Source organism: Dermacentor silvarum, chromosome 9 (genome assembly GCF_013339745.2).
Source record: "Dermacentor silvarum isolate Dsil-2018 chromosome 9, BIME_Dsil_1.4, whole genome shotgun sequence".
In the NCBI taxonomy this organism is placed as follows: Eukaryota; Metazoa; Arthropoda; class Arachnida; order Ixodida; family Ixodidae; genus Dermacentor; species Dermacentor silvarum.
Genome location: NC_051162.1, coordinates 12,674,745 through 12,694,153, shown reverse-complemented (window position 1 = coordinate 12,694,153; position 19,409 = coordinate 12,674,745). Strand labels below are relative to the sequence as shown.

The 19,409-nt window shown below is 53.2% G+C and overlaps 1 protein-coding gene across 1 annotated transcript in view; it reads right to left on the bottom strand.

Annotated features, from left to right (window-relative positions):
- The window catches only part of LOC125940168 (uncharacterized), a 54,352-nt gene extending 35,587 nt beyond the window's left edge, over positions 1-18,765 (bottom strand). Inside the window, exon 1 of the mRNA XM_049655945.1 lies at positions 18,334-18,765. Coding sequence (XP_049511902.1) covers positions 18,334-18,702 — 369 coding nt within the window. The 5' untranslated portion in view covers positions 18,703-18,765. The remainder of the gene's footprint in view (positions 1-18,333) is intronic.
- Positions 18,766-19,409: the final 644 nt, after the last annotated feature.

The following is a 19,409-nucleotide window of genomic DNA, read 5'->3' as shown; positions in this document are numbered from 1 at the left end:
CGTGTGTCCATGTCCGCTTCGTGGCGTAGTGGGCTAACGCCGCGCGCTCGGAAGCGAGGGGTCCCTGGTTCGATTCCGCGCTACGGGACACAACTTCGGAATTTTTTTTTCTCATTTTTCTCGGACTGGTTACACACTACAGGTTACACACTACTACTACGACGACGGGGACGGAACGGGTGCCGCTATAAGGAGCTTCGCCCCTAAAAAGCTCCGTCGCATGCCCCCGCGCGAGGGACACGTGCAGAGCATAGTGGGGTTCCGTGGTGTTGGTGTTGTTGGTGTGGTGGTGGTGGTCTGGGTTGACAGAGAAGAGAGAATCGTAAGTAGGTAACGTAAAGTTGTTATTATTTTATTGGCATCACTGTTTCCGGCAGGTGCGCAGGACGCCGAGGGTACCTGTAGCCGTAGGCGACGCACATCGAAGGGACGACGCCGCGGACCAGCGAGTCCTTGCACGAGGCGCACACCGCGAACGCGCGGAACCGTTCCAGCGAAGCGGCGTCCGCGTCGTCGATGTTGCTGACGACGGGGATGACGCGCGCCAACGCGACGGTGCCGTCCAGGCATCCGCCGCCGTTGTTGTTGCCGGTGCCGTTGTCGCCGCCGCCGTTGACGACGAAGCCGCTGAACCCGTCGTTATCGTTGACGCCGTCGCTGACGTTATCGCCGGTGTTGTCGGGCTTGTTGTTGGCGGCGTCGACGACGAACGCGCTCCAAAGAACCCGCAAGGCGTTCGTGCGATGCGCCGCGTTACGCATGTTCCCGACCGTGGTTATGTTGTTGTCGAACCACAGCCGGTCGCACACGTTGCAGCTGTGCCCGAAGCTCCGGTCCAGGAACTCGCGTTTGAAGCGCGCGTCGGCGCCCCCAAATTCCCGTTGACGTTGCCCGACGGCTTCCGCGCCAGCGCTCTCCGGGGCGACGGGCTCCGCGGCGGCGGCGGCGGCCTCCAGATGACGACGCTTGCTCGCCGCCGCCTTCGTTCCCGTACGCCGGGGTCCGCGGCTCGACGCTGACGTGTCGCAGCCGCGTGTCGTTCTCGACTCGAAGGGTTCGCGGCCCGACGCTGACGCCTGGCAGCGGCTTCTCGTGCACGCTGCTCGGGATCCGCTTGTCGACGTTGACGCCTGGCCGCGGTTTCTCGTTCACGAAGTTCGGCGTCGGCAGCACGCTTACGACGCTTGCGTTCGGCGTCGGCAGCGCGCCGCCTTGTCTTCTGCCGCCGTGGACGAAGACGATGGCACGATGTCTTGAACTGGTGCTTCGGCGCTGATGTTGGATTGCGTCGAGGTACTAGTTTAAGATCTTGCTTCCATCGCTTATCAACTGCCACCGCCGACGAACGCAAGGGAAGAGAGCGCAGCAGTTGACGAGTGGAGCCCGCGCCAACCCGCTTTATATTCCTAGCGCGCGCGTTAGAGGGAGAGGGGGTGGAGAGAGGGCACGCTATCACGCCAGCACCTGCTGTTGCTACGGTGCTTGCAGCGCCGGAGCGCGACTCAACTACGACGCTTCGCGCGCTGCACATGTGCTGCAAGCGTGATGCGGGAGAGGAGGAGTGGGGGAGAGGGCGCACCTGTGCTCCAGCTGTTGCGGACGGACGGCGCACGCTATATGCGAGTTAAAGAAATGCTCTGCATTTAAAACAATAACAAAGCAACAAAGTATCTAAGTTGGTCAGCGGGCGTAGAAAGGCTTAAGACGCACCACGTGGATGACTTCAGGTCGTGATTGGCGCCGCTGTGATTGGAAATGCCGTCTGGCACGACCTCATAGTCCAGTGCGCATAACCCCAAAGAACCTTCGTAATGCATTACGACTGCATTTGGTCCCACGGCGCTCACCTGTGGCACGAAAAGAAAAGAAAAAAAAAAAACGGCGGCAGCCGCGCGCTGCCAGCGCTTCCATCGCTGGGCATTGTACATTTCCGACGCTGATTTGCTATCGTCTAGTTGTTCTACCGTTAATAAAATAGCCGTTCATACGCAAGAGCTTCGTGTGCCACTTGCCTGTCTTCGCCTCCGCAGTGTAACGGCTCCGGAGCTTGGGCACCGAAGGCGAACACTCAGATTTGTAGTCATTTTGCCGTCTTATCAGTGTATCAGTCTTCCTTTTAATGTACATTTTCCTTTCTAGCAATTCCCAACTCTGTTGCGTCCGGCACACGACTGTGCTGTGCATCTACGGCGAACGCCAACGCAGTGGCGTGTTCACACTCACCGCCACCGACGGCTCCGGTCGCGCTAAGCTATTTAAAATGGGCGGTGATGAAGATTGGGCTAGTTTATAAGCAATTAAGAATGGGGAAGCATTGCAAAGATAAAAGAACTACAACGAACAGAGAGCGGGAACTCTCTGACACATGTGCGATTGGCGAAGCAGCTCAAGAAACAGAATAAGGAAGACGTATGTCTGCTTTTTCTTTTCTGTCCATAATTTTTGTGTCATTCGCATATTTCCTCGATTAAATGCGCGGTAATGTTAAAGCGCAAAGCAAAATAACATTTGGAATATAACTGCTGGAGTTTCACGTCTTAGCTTGCCGCGGTGAACTCCGTTCGCGTGGTGCATTTGCATCGCAATTTGCGCTCGTTTTCTGCTTTATGTACTACCTGATGCCACGAATGTGATCTGCCTCGTACAAGTGACGACCTTTCTCAAAATCAGACACGCGAAAATGCGTTTTCCGGTGCGTCAGCCCTTAAAACCCGCTGTGCCAAATCACTGGAAGGACCGAGCGCCTTCGTCCCGTCGTCTGCTTCACATGCCAGTAGTTTGACAGCTGCCGTTCGCGGCGCTGACGTCGGATGATCTTATATGGTCCGAAATAGCGACGTAGCAGTTTCTCGCTAAGTCCTCGTCGGCGTATCGGAGTCCGGACCCAAATACGGTCACCGGGCTGGTACTCGACGTAGCGTCGTCGAAGATTGTAGTGTGGGCTGTAGGTCCTCGGCTGGTTCTTTATGCGCAGGCGGGCGAGCTGTCGACCTCCTTCGGCACGCCGCAAAAAGGTGGCAACGTAGAGATTTTCTTCGTCGGTGACGTCCGGTAGCATGGCGTCAAGCGTCGTTGCCAGGTTCCTTCCGTAGACCAGGTTCAACGGCGCCATGCGCGTCGTTTCTTGCACGGCCGTGTTGTATGCGAAGGTCGCGTACGGAAGGATGGCATCCCACGTCTTGTGTTCGACGTCGACGTACATTGCCAGCATGTAGGCGATGGTCTTATTTAGGCGCTCGGTGAGGCCATTCGTCTGCGAGTGGTAGGCGGTGGTCCGGCGATGGCTTGTCTGGCTGTATCGCAGGATAGCTTGAGTTAGTCCTGCCGTAAAAGGCCGTACCGCTGTCGGTGATGAGGACTTCTGGGGCACCGTGACGCAGGAGGATGTTCTCAACGAAGAATCGGGCTACCACAGCGGCACTGCCTTTGGGCAAGGCTTTTGTTTCGGCGTAGCGGGTGAGCTAGTCCGTAGCTACGACGATCGATTTATTCCCGGACGTCGACGTCAGAAAAGGCCCCATAAGTCCATCCCGATCTGCTGGAACGGTCGGCGAGGTGGCTCGATCGGCTGTAGAAGTCCGGCTGGCCTTGTCGGCGGTGTTTTGCGTCGCTGACAGTCTCGGCATGTCCTTACGTAATGGGCGACGTCGGCAGGGAGGCGAGGCCAGTAGTATTTTTCTTGTATCCTCGCGAGCGTGTGGGAAAACCCGAGGTGTCCAGCCGTTGGGTCGTCATGGAGAGCTTGCAGAACCTCTGGACGCAATGCTGAGGGTACCACGAGGAGGTAGTTGGCTCGCAAAGGCCAGAAGTTATTCTTTAGGAGAATGTCGCTTTGCAAGAAAAACGACGCCAATCCTCGCCTGAACACCTTCAGCACAATGACGGTCTTGCCTTCCAGGTAGTCTACAAGGTTCCTTAGTTCCGGGTCGGCTCGCTGTTCGGCGAATTCGTCGGCACTGATGGTTCCCAAGAAAGTATCGTCATCCTGGTTGTCCTGTGGCGGCGGTTCGACGGGGGCGCGAGACAAGCAGTCGGCGTCAGAGTGCTTTCGCCCGGACTTGTAAACGACGGTGATGTCGAATGCTTGAAGTCTCAGACTCCATCGTGCGAGACGACCTGAAGGATGCTTCAAGTTAGCTAGCCAACACAAGGCGTGGTGGTCGCTCACAACTTTGAAGGGCCTGCCATAGAGGTAGGGGCGAAACATTTATGTAGCCCAGATGATGGCGAGGCACTCTTTTTCTGTGGTGGAATAATTTGCTTCCGCCTTCGATAGCGACCGGCTAGCGTAACTTATAACCTCTTCTATTCCATCAGTCCTCTGCATAAGCACGGCGCCGAGTCCTACGCTGCTTGCGTCGGTGTGGACTTCGGTAGCGGCGTTTTCGTTGAAATGCGCAAGTATTGGGGGCGATTGCAGGCGTCGCTTCAGTTCTTGAAATGCTTCGACTTGCGGTGTCTCCCACTTGAACTCGACGTCGGCCTTCGTGAGATACGTCAGTGGCTCGGCGATCCGTGAAAAGTCCTTGACGAAGCGTCTGAAATAAGCGCACAGTCTAAGAAATCTACGCACTGCCTTCTTGATGATGATGATGATATGTGGTTTTTGTGGCGCAAGAGCCAGGTATGGCGAAAGAGCGCCATGACTGATAATGTTGCGTTAAGCGCTGATTGATTAGTTCCGACGATAGGATGTAACTGCCTTCTTGTAGGCGGGTGGAGGAAATTTGGAGATGGCCGCAGTTTTCTGAGGGTCAGGGCGCACTCCAGACTTGTTGAAGACGTGGCCCAAAAACAACAGCTGCTTGTATGCGAAGCGGCACTCTTCTGGCTTTAACGTGAGTCCGGAAGTTTTGATTGCTTGAAGAACTGTTTCAAGGCGCCGCAGATGTTCTTCGAAGCTTGAGGCAAACACAACGACGTCGTCCAAATAAACGAGGCAAGTCTGCCACTTCAAGCCTGCCAGTACTGTATCCATGACGCGTTGGAAAGTCGCAGATGCCGTGCAAAGACCAAACGGCATGACCTTGAACTCGAACAGTCCGTTTGGTGTTATAAAGGCAGTCTTCTCCCGGTCCCTCTCGTCGACTTCGATCTGCCAGTAGCCGGTTTTGAGGTCCATCAACAAAAAATACTTTGCGTTGTAGAGTCGATCAAAGGCGTCGTCAATCCATGGGAGAGGGTATACATCCTTCTTGATTTTGTTGAGGCGACGATAATCGACGCAGAAACGTAGGGTTCCATCCTTCTTCTTGACTAACACCACGGGGGACGCCCACGGACTCTTGGACGGCTGGATGATGTCGTCGCGTAGCATTTCGTCGACTTGTTACCTTATGGCCTCGCGTTCACGCGCCGAAACTCGGTACGGGCTCTGACGGAGTAGGCGGACATATTCGTCGGTTATGATGCGGTGCTTGCCGACAGGGGTTTGTCTCAGTTTTGACGACGACGAGAAGCAGTCCTTGTATTGCAGGAGCAGAGCTTTTAGCTGTTCTTTCTTATGATTGGGAAGGCTCTGATTGAGGTCAAAAGTTGGTTCAGGTATTACAGTCGTCGCAGTGCAGTAGAATCCGTGAAGGCGAAAGCACTACTGGCTTGTACTATTTCATCGATGTAGGCGACCGTGGCGCCTTTGTTAATGTGCTTGTATTCGTGGCTTAAGTTCGTGAGCATCACTCTTGCTTTCCCTTCACGTAGCTCAGCTATAACTCTAGCGACGCAAATTTCACGGTCGTGCAGTAAGTGATGATCGCCCTCTATGACGCCCTCCACGTCTGCAGGCACTTCGGTACCGACGGAAATCATTACGCTGGAGAGAGGTGGAACGGTGACTTGTTCTTCAAGCACATTCAAGTAGAGCACTGCACGGGCTCGGGCTTACCCGAAAGCCCGGGCCCGGCCCGGCCCGTGGGCCGGGCCGGGCCGGTAGAGGAGTTTTTTCACGGGCTCGGGCCGGGCTCGGGCACGGCGTGTGCTTTTTGACCCGGGCCCGGGCCGGGCTCGGATTTTTTGACGCGGGCCCGGGCCGGGCTCGGGCTTTCTGCGAGTTATTCTCGGGCTTTCTGCGAGTTATTCTCGGGCTTCTCAAATCTGAAAAACATGTATTTTTCGGTCTCGGGCCGGGTTCGGGCCGGTTTCGAGTCAGGCTCGGGCCGGGCTCGGTCTTAAGGTAAAGGGGTGGCGGGCCGGGCCGGGCGGGTAACGTAGATTATTTCCGGGCCCGGGCCGGGCCCGGGTCTCGCCATAAACGTTTTGATCGGGCTCGGGCGGGCCGCCCAATGTAAAAACGGGCCCGGCCGGGCCCGGGCCGCAAAAATCGGCCCGTGCAGTGCTCTACATTCAAGGCATGGTAACTGATGTTTGTACCGGCGGTATCGCTTTGTGCGTTGAAAGCGTTATCGAAATGGACCTTAATTTGATGACTGCACCATGTTGGTTTAGAAAGTCCATGCCTAGGATGACGTCCTTGGAGCAGTGCTGCATGATTACGAAGCTCGCCGGCTAAGTGCGATTGTGAACTGTGACTCGCGCTGTGCAGATTCCAGTCGGCGTTATTAGGTGGCCGCCCGCTGTCCGGATATCGGGTCCTTGCCAGGCCGTTCTCACCTTCTTCAACTCGGTGGCGAACGTGCCACTGAAGACAGAATAGTCGGCTCCAGTGTCGACGAGAGCGGTGACGTTATGACCATCAATTAGCACGTATAGATCGGTAGACCGTCGTCTAGCGTTCCGGTTAAGTCGTGGCGTCGGATCGCGGCTGCGTCGGCTTGCTCCGCTGCTGCTACGTCGCGTCGGTAGGTCTTCTTTCGGCGGCGAAGTGTTGTGGTCAAGGCTCTTGGCAGGCGGTGTGCTGATACCTCGTTGTGATGATGCGCGAATCGTCGGCGGCGGCGGCGGATAATCTTTGGTATTGCGTTGTACAGCAACCGCACCTCCATCGGTTGCTGCTTTTAGTTTCCCGGATAAGGGCTCACGGACCGGCCCCGGGCTGGGCCAATGTATGGTCGGCGCTGCGGCGACAAGTAGCGTCCTGGTGACGGCGAGCGTGCGGGTCGTCGTGGTTGCCACTGGGCTCCGGCGAGGTAGTCGGCGATGTCACGTGGTCGCTCGCCAAGCTGTGGACATGGCGCGTTGACGGCGAACCCCCGTAGTACCACCTCGCGGTATGGGCATTGGCGGTAGACATGGTCGGCTTCCCCGCAGTGATAGCAGAGCGGGTGGTGATCGGGGGCGCGCCAAATGTCCGTCTTTCTCGGATAGCTGCGCTGGGCGACGGGCGGGCGGGCGTGCTGGCGGTGGCGGCGGTGAACGACGGAACTGCGGCCTTACAGGGCCCTGGTGCGAGCGTGGAGGGGGCCCTTGACGGCGGATGACGGCGGCGTAGATTATCGCTTCCGGCTGGGGTTGTGGCGATTGCGGCTGCACATCGGGAACTCCTAGTGAGCGCTAAACTACTTCTTTGACGATATCGGCGATAGATGCCACTTGAGGCTGCGATCTCGGAAAGAGCTTCTGCAGGTGCTCGCGAACGACTGCTCTGATGGTCTCGCGCAGGTCGTCGCTGCCAAGTGCTTGACCGTCAATGTTGTTCGCGGCCAGTGTTCGGCGGTTATATTGCCTTGTCCGCATGTCGAGCGTCTTCTCAATGGTTATGGCCTCGGAAATAAATTCAGCAGCAGTCTTGGGCGGGTTGCGTATCAATCCGGCGAAGAGCTCTTGCTTGACACCCCTCATCAAGCAGCGAACTTTTTTCTCTTCTGGCATGTTGAGGTCGGCATGCTTGAACAGGCGAATCATCTCCTCCGTCAAAATAGTGACGCTCTCGTTGGGCAGTGGCACCCGGGCTTCTAGGAGAAGCGCTCGTCCGTGTCTCTTCTTGTGTCGTCTATTTGGCGCTTTAATACTTCAGTAACATGCACCAACTAGCCCAACAAAAAGTTCTGCTTCTAGGAGAACTTCGGCCTTTTCCTTGCGCACGACACTCATGAAGGGTCCTCACGAAGTTCTCACGAAAGAGGTCCCACGTCACCAGGGTGGTCTCTCTGTTCTGAAACCAGGTTCGAGCAGCGTCATCCAACAAAAAGTAGACATGGCGCAGCTTGTCTTCGTCGCTCCATTTGTTGAACGCGCGGTCCTCTCGTATGTCTCCAGCCAGGTATCAGCGTCTTCAGCCGGTGATACACGGAACGTCGGTGGCTCCCGAGGTTGTTGCAGCAGGATGGAGGACGCTGAGGCTGCCATTGGGGTCGTCGACTTGGCCTTGATCGCTGTGGTCTTCTCGGGAAGAAGTCCGTATTCTGGCAAAAGTCCTTGCTGCCTACGGCTATCTCGCTGGTCCTTGGCGCCATTGGTGTTGTCCTCCGGTTTCGGACTGGGATCGCGGCTTTGCGGGGGCGTTCGCTACTTGAACGCACTAGCACCTCCACCAGATGTCACGTAGTCGGCAGTGAAGAAAACAGTCAGTAATCGACAGTGAAGAAAACAGTCGTAAAACTGTGTATGAAGAAACTTGTTTATTGGGCGAACCTGTGCCCACAAAAGCAAGCTTCACTCAAAGCACAACGATAGCGGCAAACACAGTCGGCGATCGTCGAAAATCTGATCAGCGGCAAAACGCGTCGGCTTTTATACATGAGTCATCGAAGGTTCCAGATTAATCCCTGGTACCCGCGTGTCTTCCCGAAAGTTCTAGACAATTCGCGTCGCTCATACAATCCGATTACATGAGCGTCGGTGACAAGAGACAACGGATAGAAACATGGATAACGTTCGAGGAACTTCCGATACATGCAGGGCACGTCCTGTGCCTAGCGATAACGTTTAACAGCCGGTGAAAAGCGGTCACCAGTGAAAGGATAAACATGTATACATGTCAATACAATATTTACAAGTGACAGCGAGTGGCACCACTACAACAAAGATGGCAGGACGGGATGCAGCTCGTCCTCTTTCTCGCCTTCTATGCCACTTCTATTTCGTCGGCAGGATAGGTGCATGGCTCATAACATTACCAACCCCCGGCAGCGAAAGCACCGACTCGGTGCAGTCGAAGTACGACGGCACGAAAAAGGTTCACTGCACACACAGGGTTAATCAGTGTCTGGGACATTGTAGGGCTTCAAGCGGACGACGTGCACGATGTCGGTGCGGGTTTCCATTGCATCGATGGCGGGTTGAAGCTTGGACACCAGAGGCGGAGTCCGGCGGTGTGGTGCGTCATCATGGGCGGGATAATTGCCGACTGTAAGATAGTTTCGACTGGCCAAGAAGACGGATATTGAATTCCCCCGACGCGAGAAAGGGGGAAAAGTGCTTAAAAAATGTCGGAGTTTCGGCCGAAAGGCGAAGCATCAATTGCGATAGCAAATTAGTAGAGAGCTATACGTACTAGGGACACATTCGCTTACTAACTGAATTAAGAAGCGTGGTGCCAGCGCGCACAAGCAAACATGAATAGATCACACTCGATTACCTCAGACAACCACTGTCAAAATGCTGGCGTGAGCAAGCGCGCCCGCCACAGCGAGCGAAGGTTCGTGCGGACTATCGCTTCAACGGAAACTGAGCGGCGAAAGCACAGGGCATACAAAGGTCAGAGCCGTGTGAAGATCGCTTTCAAGATAAGGTGCGCGCGACAGCCCGTGCACCGGCCAACAAGCACGCAGTTGCTGGCAGAGTAGAAGCCGCCCCCCCCCCTCCCTTCACGCTGCCTTCCCGCTTTCTTCCTTTCGCGTGGGGGATTGAGTCACCAGTTCCCCTTCCGGCCGGTTGCAAGATAGGCATTTGGTGCCGCAGCTAAACGTCGCCTCCCCTCCCTCCCGTCCCCCCACGGCCTTTCGCACGACGAAAGATGCCGCGTTTGCTCTTCGCCATGCGTTCCCTCCCCGTGAAAGCGTGCGTCTCTCGGGCGTTTTCACTCACACATACAGCATACGGCGCGCGGCAGCGATTTTATCGCCGTTGGACTTTAAACGGAAACTCACGGCGATGGCGACGACGACGCCGACGGCAGAAATCCGCTTGGAGTGTCCATATAATTGCTATCGCAATAAAAGCGGATCTTGATTGTTGTGAAGCGTGCTCGTACATGGAAACCATCATCATGTCAATAAAACCCTTTTATATCTTGGATGTCGTCCCGGACCTCACCTCTCGATCGCCCGGCACGTTGCACATCACCAGCCGCGGAACCTTAATGACCGCTCGGACCCCCAATCGCAACCGTGTGTCAGTGTTTGCTGCGTGTGTGCGTGTGTTTCTATGTGCACGCGTATGTGCTGGCTTTTTTACGCCTCTTCCGCCACTTAAGTTTCTTGTTTCCTCAGTGCAGTTCCATGAGAATGTGGGTGTGGTTTTATGCATGTATGTTTTTCTTTTTTTGACGCTACCTCTGGCAGCCGTCGGCGACTCAACAGGTGTCACCTTGAGAGCTAGAGGTCAAACCACAGGAGAGTATTAAGGAGCGATTATAGTCCGACGTTATCGTTGCTCACACTTTGTCTTGCATTATTTAAAAACTTATTCCTCGGATGTTTGAGTATAACAGCCCACAAACAAATATCATGAAAAAATGATGTTCTGTACCCTACTGGCGTCATACGTATTTCCCTATCATGTGCTCTTTTTCATTTTCATATGTTATTACTGGTTCTGAGGGCGAAAAAATCGACGGTTTTTCAATATTGTATAACCACATAATCGCCATTTCGTTGCTTTGTATTGCAAGTGCTACCTCACACTACATTTGCTTCTAAGTTACGTTTGTTTTCTTTGTCTTTTATTTCCGTCCTCGTTGCTGTTAGGGTTCTTTCTTTCTTTTTTTTCCTTTACTTGCTTATTCCTGCAAAAAAAAAGTTTTTGCATATTCTGTTGTGTCTGCGATATAGCAGTTTTGTAAACGCTGCCTGTCAGCTCTGCCCTTCAAGCCCAATGCGGCTTTGGCAGGCCTATCATGTATTGATGCCAATGAAAGTCTTCTAATAAAGTATTATTGTTATTATTATTATCATCATCATCATCATCATCATCACCATCATCATCACCATTGCGTTCTACCGGTGCTAACATATGGGGCAGAAACTTGGAGGTTAACAAAGAAGCTCGAGAACAATTTAAGGACCACACAAAGAGCAATAGAACGAAAAACCTTAGGGGTAACGTTAAGAGACAGGAAGAGAGCGGTGTGAATCAGAGAACAAACGGGGATAGACGATATTCTAGTTGACATTAAACGGAATAAATGGAGCTGGGCAGGCCATGTAATGCGTAGGATGGATAACCGGGGGACCATGGGGCTACAGAATGGATACCAAGAGAAGGGAAGCGCAGTCGAGGACGGCAGAAAACCAGGTGGGATGATGAAGTCAGGAAATTCGCAGGCGCAAGTTGGAATACGCTAGCGCAAGACAGGGGTAATTGGAGATCGCAGGGAGAGGCCTTCGTCCTGCAGTGGACTTAAATATAGGCTGCTGCCGATTATTATTATTATTATTATTATTATTATTATTATTATTATTATTATTATTATTATTATTAAAACACCGGCAGCGCATGCCGTTTATGTTAAATATTCTCAAACTAAATATTAAAAGTGCGAAACAAAAAAAAATCGGGCAAGATTGCACTCGGTCGCGCAAAGCTTAGGCACAGCGAAGCTTACTGGCTGCTACTGCTAGCTCTTAACTTGGTTTAACTTAACTACGCATGTAGGAAGGTATTCTCCAGCGATCATTTTCGGAGGTACATTTCCTTTCGCGACATTTCGCGTGACTAGCGCTGGACGCGTCGGCGCCTACGAGCGACAGCGTTCCTGGCATGCCACAAACGAATGCAGGCCACGGCCGCTGGATAAAAAAAAGGTGTTTTTTTTATCCAGCTGCCATGGGCAGGCTAACCAAGGTTGGCACAGTGCCAAGAACGCTGCTGCTTGCCGACGCCGAACGCGTTGGAGGCTAGCCGCTCGCTATCAATCGGCCAGCTTCGCTGTGTCTTGAGCATTGCGCGGCCTAGTGCTAGCTTTCGCGTTTTTTTATTATTGCGATAGCAATTATATGGACACTTCAACCAGATTTCTGCCGTCGTCGTCGCCGTGAGGTTCCGTATAGACAAAATCTTCGCCGCGCGCCGTATGCCCGAGCGGAAGCGTGCGGGGACGCGCGCTATCACGGAGAGCGAACGCACTCAATCTCCCACGCTCAAGCAAGGAAGCGGGAAGCCAGCGCCGGAGGGAGCGGGGGGGGGGGGCGCACTTCTACTCTGCCAACAACCGCGCTCGTCGCTCGCCCGCACCGTCTCTTATCTCCACACGGTTCTGACCTTTGTTTGTATGCGTTGTGCATTCGCCGCTCAGTTTCCGTTGAAGCGATAGACCGCACGTACCTTCGCCCGCTGCGGCGTATGCGCTTGCTGCCAGCGTTTTGACAGTCATTGTCTGCAGTCATTCAGTGTTATCTATTCATGTTTGTTTGTGCGCGCTCACACCACGCTTGTTCATTCAGTAAGTAATAGTCGGGCCACATTTTCCAACGCACGCTACACATGCAATGCTGCCCGGATCGGCAGTGCAGCGCTACAGGTGTGTCCCTTCGCACGCGCTGCCCACGGGAAGCGCTTCTCATCAACACCACCGTTTCAGACGCGCCTTCTCATGGTCATCGAGTCTCTCTTCATGTCGGTCTACTTACGCCACAGCACACCTGCTTACTTAATCAGCTCATGTTTACTACAATTCATATTGCTACCAAAGCCGCTCACCTTACTTCGTATGACGTTGCTGTGTTGCTATCGCATTCATTGCTTCGCCCTTAGGGCGAAACTGTGAGATTTTTTTATTGCGATAGCAATTATCATCATCATCATCAGCCTATATTTTATGTCCACTGCAGGACGAAGGCATCTCCCTGCGATCTCCAATTTCCCGTCTTGCGCTAGCGTATTCCAACTTGCGCCTGCAAATTTCCTAACTTCATCATCCAATCTAGTTTTCTGCCGACCTCGACTGCGCTTCCCTTCTCTTGGTATCCATTCTGTAACTCTAATGGACCACCGGTTATCGATCCTACGCATTACATGGCCTGCCCAGCTCCATTTCTTCCGCTTAATGTCAACTAGAATATCGGCTATCCCCGTTTGTTTCCTTGATCCACACCTCTCTCTTCCTGTCTCTTAACGTTAGTCATAAGATTTTATTGCGATAGCAATTATATGGACACTTCAACCGGATTTCTGCCGTCGGCGTCGCCGTCACCGTCGCCGTGAGGTTCCGTATAGATTCCAAGGGCGATAAAATCGTCGCCGCGCGCCGTATGCGCGAGTGAAAGCGCGCGGGGGACGCGCGCTATCACGGAGAGCCAACGCACGGCGGAAAGCAAACGTGACCGTAGCGCGAAAGGCCGGGGGGGTATGGGGGGGAGGGAGGCGGGGCAACGCTGTGCTACGGCCACGGAGCAAGAAACTTTTAGGAGTGGAAACTGCGCCAGTTGCGGCGACCAGATAATGTCACAAGCCCGCGGAGCCACTATCATGCTGGCGGCACCTGGCGGCTGAGAAAGAAATTACCGCCGTCTTGGTTGCCAAGGCAACCGGTCACATGTGTTTCTCTCGTTCGCGGCCGCGCGCGTTTCTCCCGTTCGGCCGCGCGCCTCACAACTTCTACTGAGGGCACTCACGCATCCCACCTGCATCCCATCTTAGGCTAGCAATTTCCGAACAAGGGTACACTGCACGTATCAGCGCTGTTAGTATTACGGCCCTCGAAAAGACACCGACAAGAACAGTTACTGTTTGACTTAAAGGCCCACAAAAAGTTGTCGCAGTTTCACCTGAAAGGCGAAGCATCAATTGCGATAGCAAACTTGTAGAGAGCTATACGGAGTAATGATATTAGCTTTATCAGCTGTATAAACTTGGACATGCAGCAGCATCGGCAACACGCAGAACTGTTGTCGACGCCATCGGCGTTTTGCCCGCGTTCGCTCAAAATGCGTGCGGCGTTGGTGACTGTTGCCGGAGCCTCTGATATAAATAGGCACTGCGTGCCGCAGCTAAACGTCGCCTCCCTTCCCTCCCCCTCCCCAATGGCCTCTCGCTCGTCGGAAGAAGGCGCGTTTGCTCTACATACATGGTGATTGTGAAGGAGAACAGAGACGCCTACTTCTGCAGCCCTTAAGCGAGCACGGCGCAGAACGCGCGTTTGTTCTCCGCCGTGCGTTCACTCCCCGTGAAAGACGTGCCCCTCGCTCCCTTTCACTCGCACATACAGCGTTCGGCGCGCGGCGACGATTTCTTCTCCAAATGACGTCATACGGAACCTCACGGCGACGGCGACGGCGACCGGCAGAAATCTGCTTTTGAGTGTCCATATAATTGCTATCGCAATAAAACAACGCTACGGCGTGCACGCTGAAACGAACGCCGAACGCCTGTGTCGTCTACTTTGAGCGCGGGAGACACGGGCGCCGCCGAAGAGAAAGCGCCCGAGCGGCACCACCGATCCGCCGGGCTGCTGCTCTTTTTTTTTTCGCTGCTGCTTGCATGACGTGCTGCAAGGCGCCGCCACTGCATGCGCCCCCGTCGGCGCATAATAATGTGACGTTATCTGGTCGCACGCGAGCGCCCGCGCTGACGGGAGTTTCTACTCCTAAATAATCTTCCTCCGTGGCTACGGCACCAAATGCGGATCTTGCAATCGAGCGCAAGGGGAACTGGCAACACAATGTCCCACGCGAAAGCAAAAAAGCGGGAAGGCAGCGCGGGAGGGAGGGGGGGGGGGGAGCAGCTTCTACTCTGCCAACAAATACGCTTGCAGTGGCTGTGGTGGCGGTCGCCCGCACCGTCTCTTATCTCCACACGGCTCTGACCTTTGTATGCGCTGTGCATTCGCCGCTCAGTTTCCATTGAAGCGATAGACCGCACGATTCTTCGCCCGCTGCAGCACCTGCGCTTGCGGCCAGCGTTTTGACAGTCGTTGTCTGCGGTCAATTAGTGTTATCTATTCATGTTTACTTGTGCGCGATGACACCACGCTTGTCAATTCAGTTAGAAAGCGAATGTGTCCAAGTTTATGCAGCCGATAAACTACTATCCCTTCTCCGAATAGCTCTTTACCAATTTGCTATCGCAATTGATGCTTCGCCTTTCGGGCGAAACTGCGACATTGTTTTCGTTCCATCGCTGTTTGTGCGGTCCTTAACTTGTTCTCGAGCTTCTTTGTTAACCTCAAAGTTTCTGCCCCATATGTTAGCACCGGTAGAATGCAATGACTGTACACTTTTCACAGATAGTGGTAAGCTCCCAGTCAGGATTTGGCAATGCCTGCCATATGCACTCCAACCCAATTTTATTCTTCTGTAAATTTCTTTCTCGTGATCAGGGTCCTTTGTGAGTAATTGACCTAGATAAACGTACTCCTTTACAGACTCTAGAGGCTGACTGGTGGTCCTGAATTCTTGTTCCCTTGCCAGGCTATTGAACATTACCTTTGTCTTCTGCATTTGATAGCAATTATATGGACACTCAAAGAGGATTTCTGCCGTCGGCGTCGTCGTCGCCGTGAGGTTCCGTATGACGTCAACGGCGATGACATCGTCGCCGCGCGCCGGACGCTGTATGTGCGAGTGAACGGGCGCGAGGGACGCGCGCTTTCACGGGGAGCGAACGCACGGCGGAGAACAAACATGCGTTCTGCGCCGTGCTCCCTGAAGGGCTGTAGAATTAAGCGTCTCTTTCCTCCTTTACAATCACAACATATGCCGCGGGGGGACGGGTGGGAGGGAGGGAGAGGAGGCGACGTTTAGCTGCGGCACCAAATGCGTATTCATATAAAAACGTTGCGAGGCGAGAAGGTGGTAAAGACTTCCGACGCTGCTCGACGAGTATACCGTTCCGATCTCGTCGAAAACCTCCGAGCCGCCCCCAGAGGCCCTGGCAACAGTCACCAACGCCGCGCGCGTTCGGTGCGAACGCGGGCAAAACGGCGACGGCGTCGACAACAGTTCTGCGCGTTGCTGGTGCTGCTGCATGTCCAAGTTTATACAGCTGATAAAACTTCTATCCCTACTCCGAATAGCTCTCTACTAATTTCCTATCGCAATTGATGCTTCGCCTTTCGGGCGGAACTGCAACATTTTTTTTTCTCTTGGCTCAGCGCGCCGCGGAGAGAAGAGAGGCGGGGTCGGGAAGGCAGGTAGCTGCGAAGGTAGGGAGACCGCATGCACGCGGTCTCCTCCTGCTCCTCCGGGTTTCCATGGCTACGGCGCGGTAGGTTCTTGGTACGCACCAGAAATTACGGCTGGCTCAAACAGCTTCGCTGTTAAAATTGACAGCCACTTCAGCATACGCCAAAGAGGGTGAAGGCGAAACCTGCGCGCTCAAGTGACATTCATTAAATTACTTGACATTCTCATTCGAATGCATTGTTACTTTTGAAGCGAAAGCTTCACTACGCTACCTCGGGCAGCCGTCGGCGACTCAACACTTTTCACCTTGAGAGCTAGAGGTCAAACCAAAAGAGAGCATTAAGGCGCGTTTATAGTCCGACGTTATCGGCACGCGGGAGAGCGTCATCAGACGCCGGGCGCATCGGAGCACATTGGCCGTGAGTTCCGGTTACGCAGACGCCGGGCGCGTCGGAGCGCATTGGCTGCGCGTTCGGTTGCGTTTGCGGCACCAGTACGTCGAACAATCGGTTGAACTATAGCCGCTGTTGTTCTCGCCAACGTGACATAACGTGTGCTCGCGTTCACACTACGTCAGATTATATTTAGGCCTTTGCGGAGCCTTGAAAGGAGACATTGCCGCCGTTGCCCGAGTAGAGTTGGGCCCAGCTGCGAGTTGCAACCAAGTCTCACTACTTTACTGATCACCGCAGTGACTTCATAGGCATAAAAAATGATGAATAAACACTGTATTCACTGCAAAAATGACTGTATTCATTGCAAACATGTCTGTATATCATTGCGAAACCACACCTCGGCCACAGGTCGGCAATGGGCCTAGCCAGGGCAGTGAAGCTTTCGCTATCAACCAGGGTTAACCAAAGCTAAACCCCACCAATATTTTTTCAGGTCCACGAACCCGTACACAACTGAAATGCAGCTTGAATGATGAAGTAGTCGTTGTTGTGATGGCTCTTTTACCCTTCTGCATGAATGTTCGCGTCTACTAAAGCGGCGTCTTCAACGCCTAATTGAAGCAAACGCTATGTCTTTCACCCAAATAAATTCAAACTCAAACTGTTCGTACTGTATAACTCACAACCTTGTGTTTGAGTCAAGTACATTAAGTATTCAAACGTAACACTCGCATAGCACCTCTCTTGTACCAGTCACATCAGCAGCAGCTGCAACAACGCATCGCGGAATTAGGATTATTTATCACACAACTTACGTAAGGTGCCGACTAGCGTACGCACTTAGCTTCACCAATTATCTGGTTGCCCTCAATGAAGTCACGTCTTCGATATGGTCCCGTCTCCATCGCATCTGCTAATAAGTAAGCATCAATGCAAAACAGAGTCGGTCGTTGTATTCGCAGAAATTCAACTGTATAGTATTGAAGCATAGCGTGAATAAAAAAAAAATATTTCAATTACTCGTGTAGGCAGACGTACCATTATTTTACAAGTACCATTGTTTTACTAGTAGGGAAGCAGGCCATTATTCATAATTGTGAAAGTCTAGTCATTCATATCAAGAGACTTGCGCAATCATCGATAGCTCAAGCTCATCCGCGATAAGATAGACGCTTTCAATACATCTGCTTTTCCCACGTGTCCTCCGCTTGTGTAATGGCCGACCCGATGTCATTTAACCTAAATTGAAAAGTAAGAACGCCCGTCAGCACCCGGAGAAGCATTTCCGTTCTATACTTGGTGCGGTGCTTTTTCATTTGTAACTTGCATTGTTCGCAACTGTACTTGTTCATTTTCCCTCTTTTCTGTGAACTTTTTCACTACACTTTCTTTCGAAGTTTTACGGTGTTACTTTTAAGCAGTGTTTTTGTATATGCGTTAATTTCTTGCACATCGTGTCCGAATACGCGTCATCGATACGTTCTTTCTCAATCTGCACGTGTTTGCGTTGCTTTTACCTTGTAACAATATTTCTACCATGAGTTGCACATATCGATGGCGTTCATTTCGTTTATTAAAAGAAAGCACCATTCTGAAGACCCCTTACTCGGTTTTGGGCCTGTATTGTACAGTGCTCCGGCGATTAAAACGCGACACGCAGGGCGCATGGCGTCCCGCACTTTTTGCGGCCCATGCGGGCCGATATTTGCATCGCTCTGCTCTGTCTAGTACACACACACCGAGTAAAGGCGGCCTCTCACCTCCTCTTGGGCGAAGCGCCCGTACGCGTCGAGTTGCGGCGCGTCCTCGGTGGCCCCGCGGGCCCCCTCCGGCTTGGCGACCGTGGTCGAGGAAACCGGCGCCGAGGCGGCGGACGTGGCTCCACTGGCGGCTGCCGATGCCGCTTCGCTCGCGTTGTCGGTCTTGTTGGCACCGCCGCCGTCGTCGAGCAGCAGGAAGGCGGCCACCGCTCCCGCCGCGCACACGCCCAGTACGCCCACCAGACACAGACAGAGTCCGAGTCCCGAGCCCCCGCCGCCAGCAGCAGCCTTCTTGCCCTTGCCACCAGCCGTGGACATGGTGGACATGGACGACTTCTCGTCCGAGTCATCGTCGTCGTCGTCCGCCATGGCGCCGCCGACGGGGAAGATGCGAGGATCCCCGGCTCGGCCCTAGGACGCGGCCTCAGCTTGAACAAGAGGCACGTGACCGTCTGCTTTCTCTTCATCGGCCTCATTTGCTTGGTTGCTTTGCTTGCTTGCTCCGCATGCGATGGCCAGTACCAACTTCGGGGGATTAGCCAAGAAGCCGGCCGTTAAAGGGAGCAGTTTGTGTGTCAGGGAAAACTTAAAAGAGAAGGTAGAATAGGGCAAAATGTAAATTTAAAAAGAGATGAGATTCAGATAAAATTCAGAAAGACTGAAACAATGAAAAATAATTATATGCAAACACGAAATTTAGGCAGCGTTAGACTAATTTCGAACACACGATTGACAATTTGGCCAATAATCTAATTATTAATTTGGAAGAAAATTGTTGTCGATGTAGATTGCTTTTTTTTTTTGCTCTCGATACCATGTCGCGTACCCTCTAAGGGCGATTGGCCAAGTAGCCGGCTGTTAAGTAGAGGAGGGTAGATCATCTTGAGGTACTATATATCTAAGGGTAAAGTGGAAATTCTAAACAAAATTGAAATATTGTAGCAAATTTTAGTCTTTTTGAATGCCCAAGCATCATATACCCCATTAGGCGAAATTCCGGCGTCGTCGTCGGCGGCGTGACCTAGCAATGGTACCAAAAAATGGCGGACAGCGCAAAGAGTAAAAACACTCCAAAA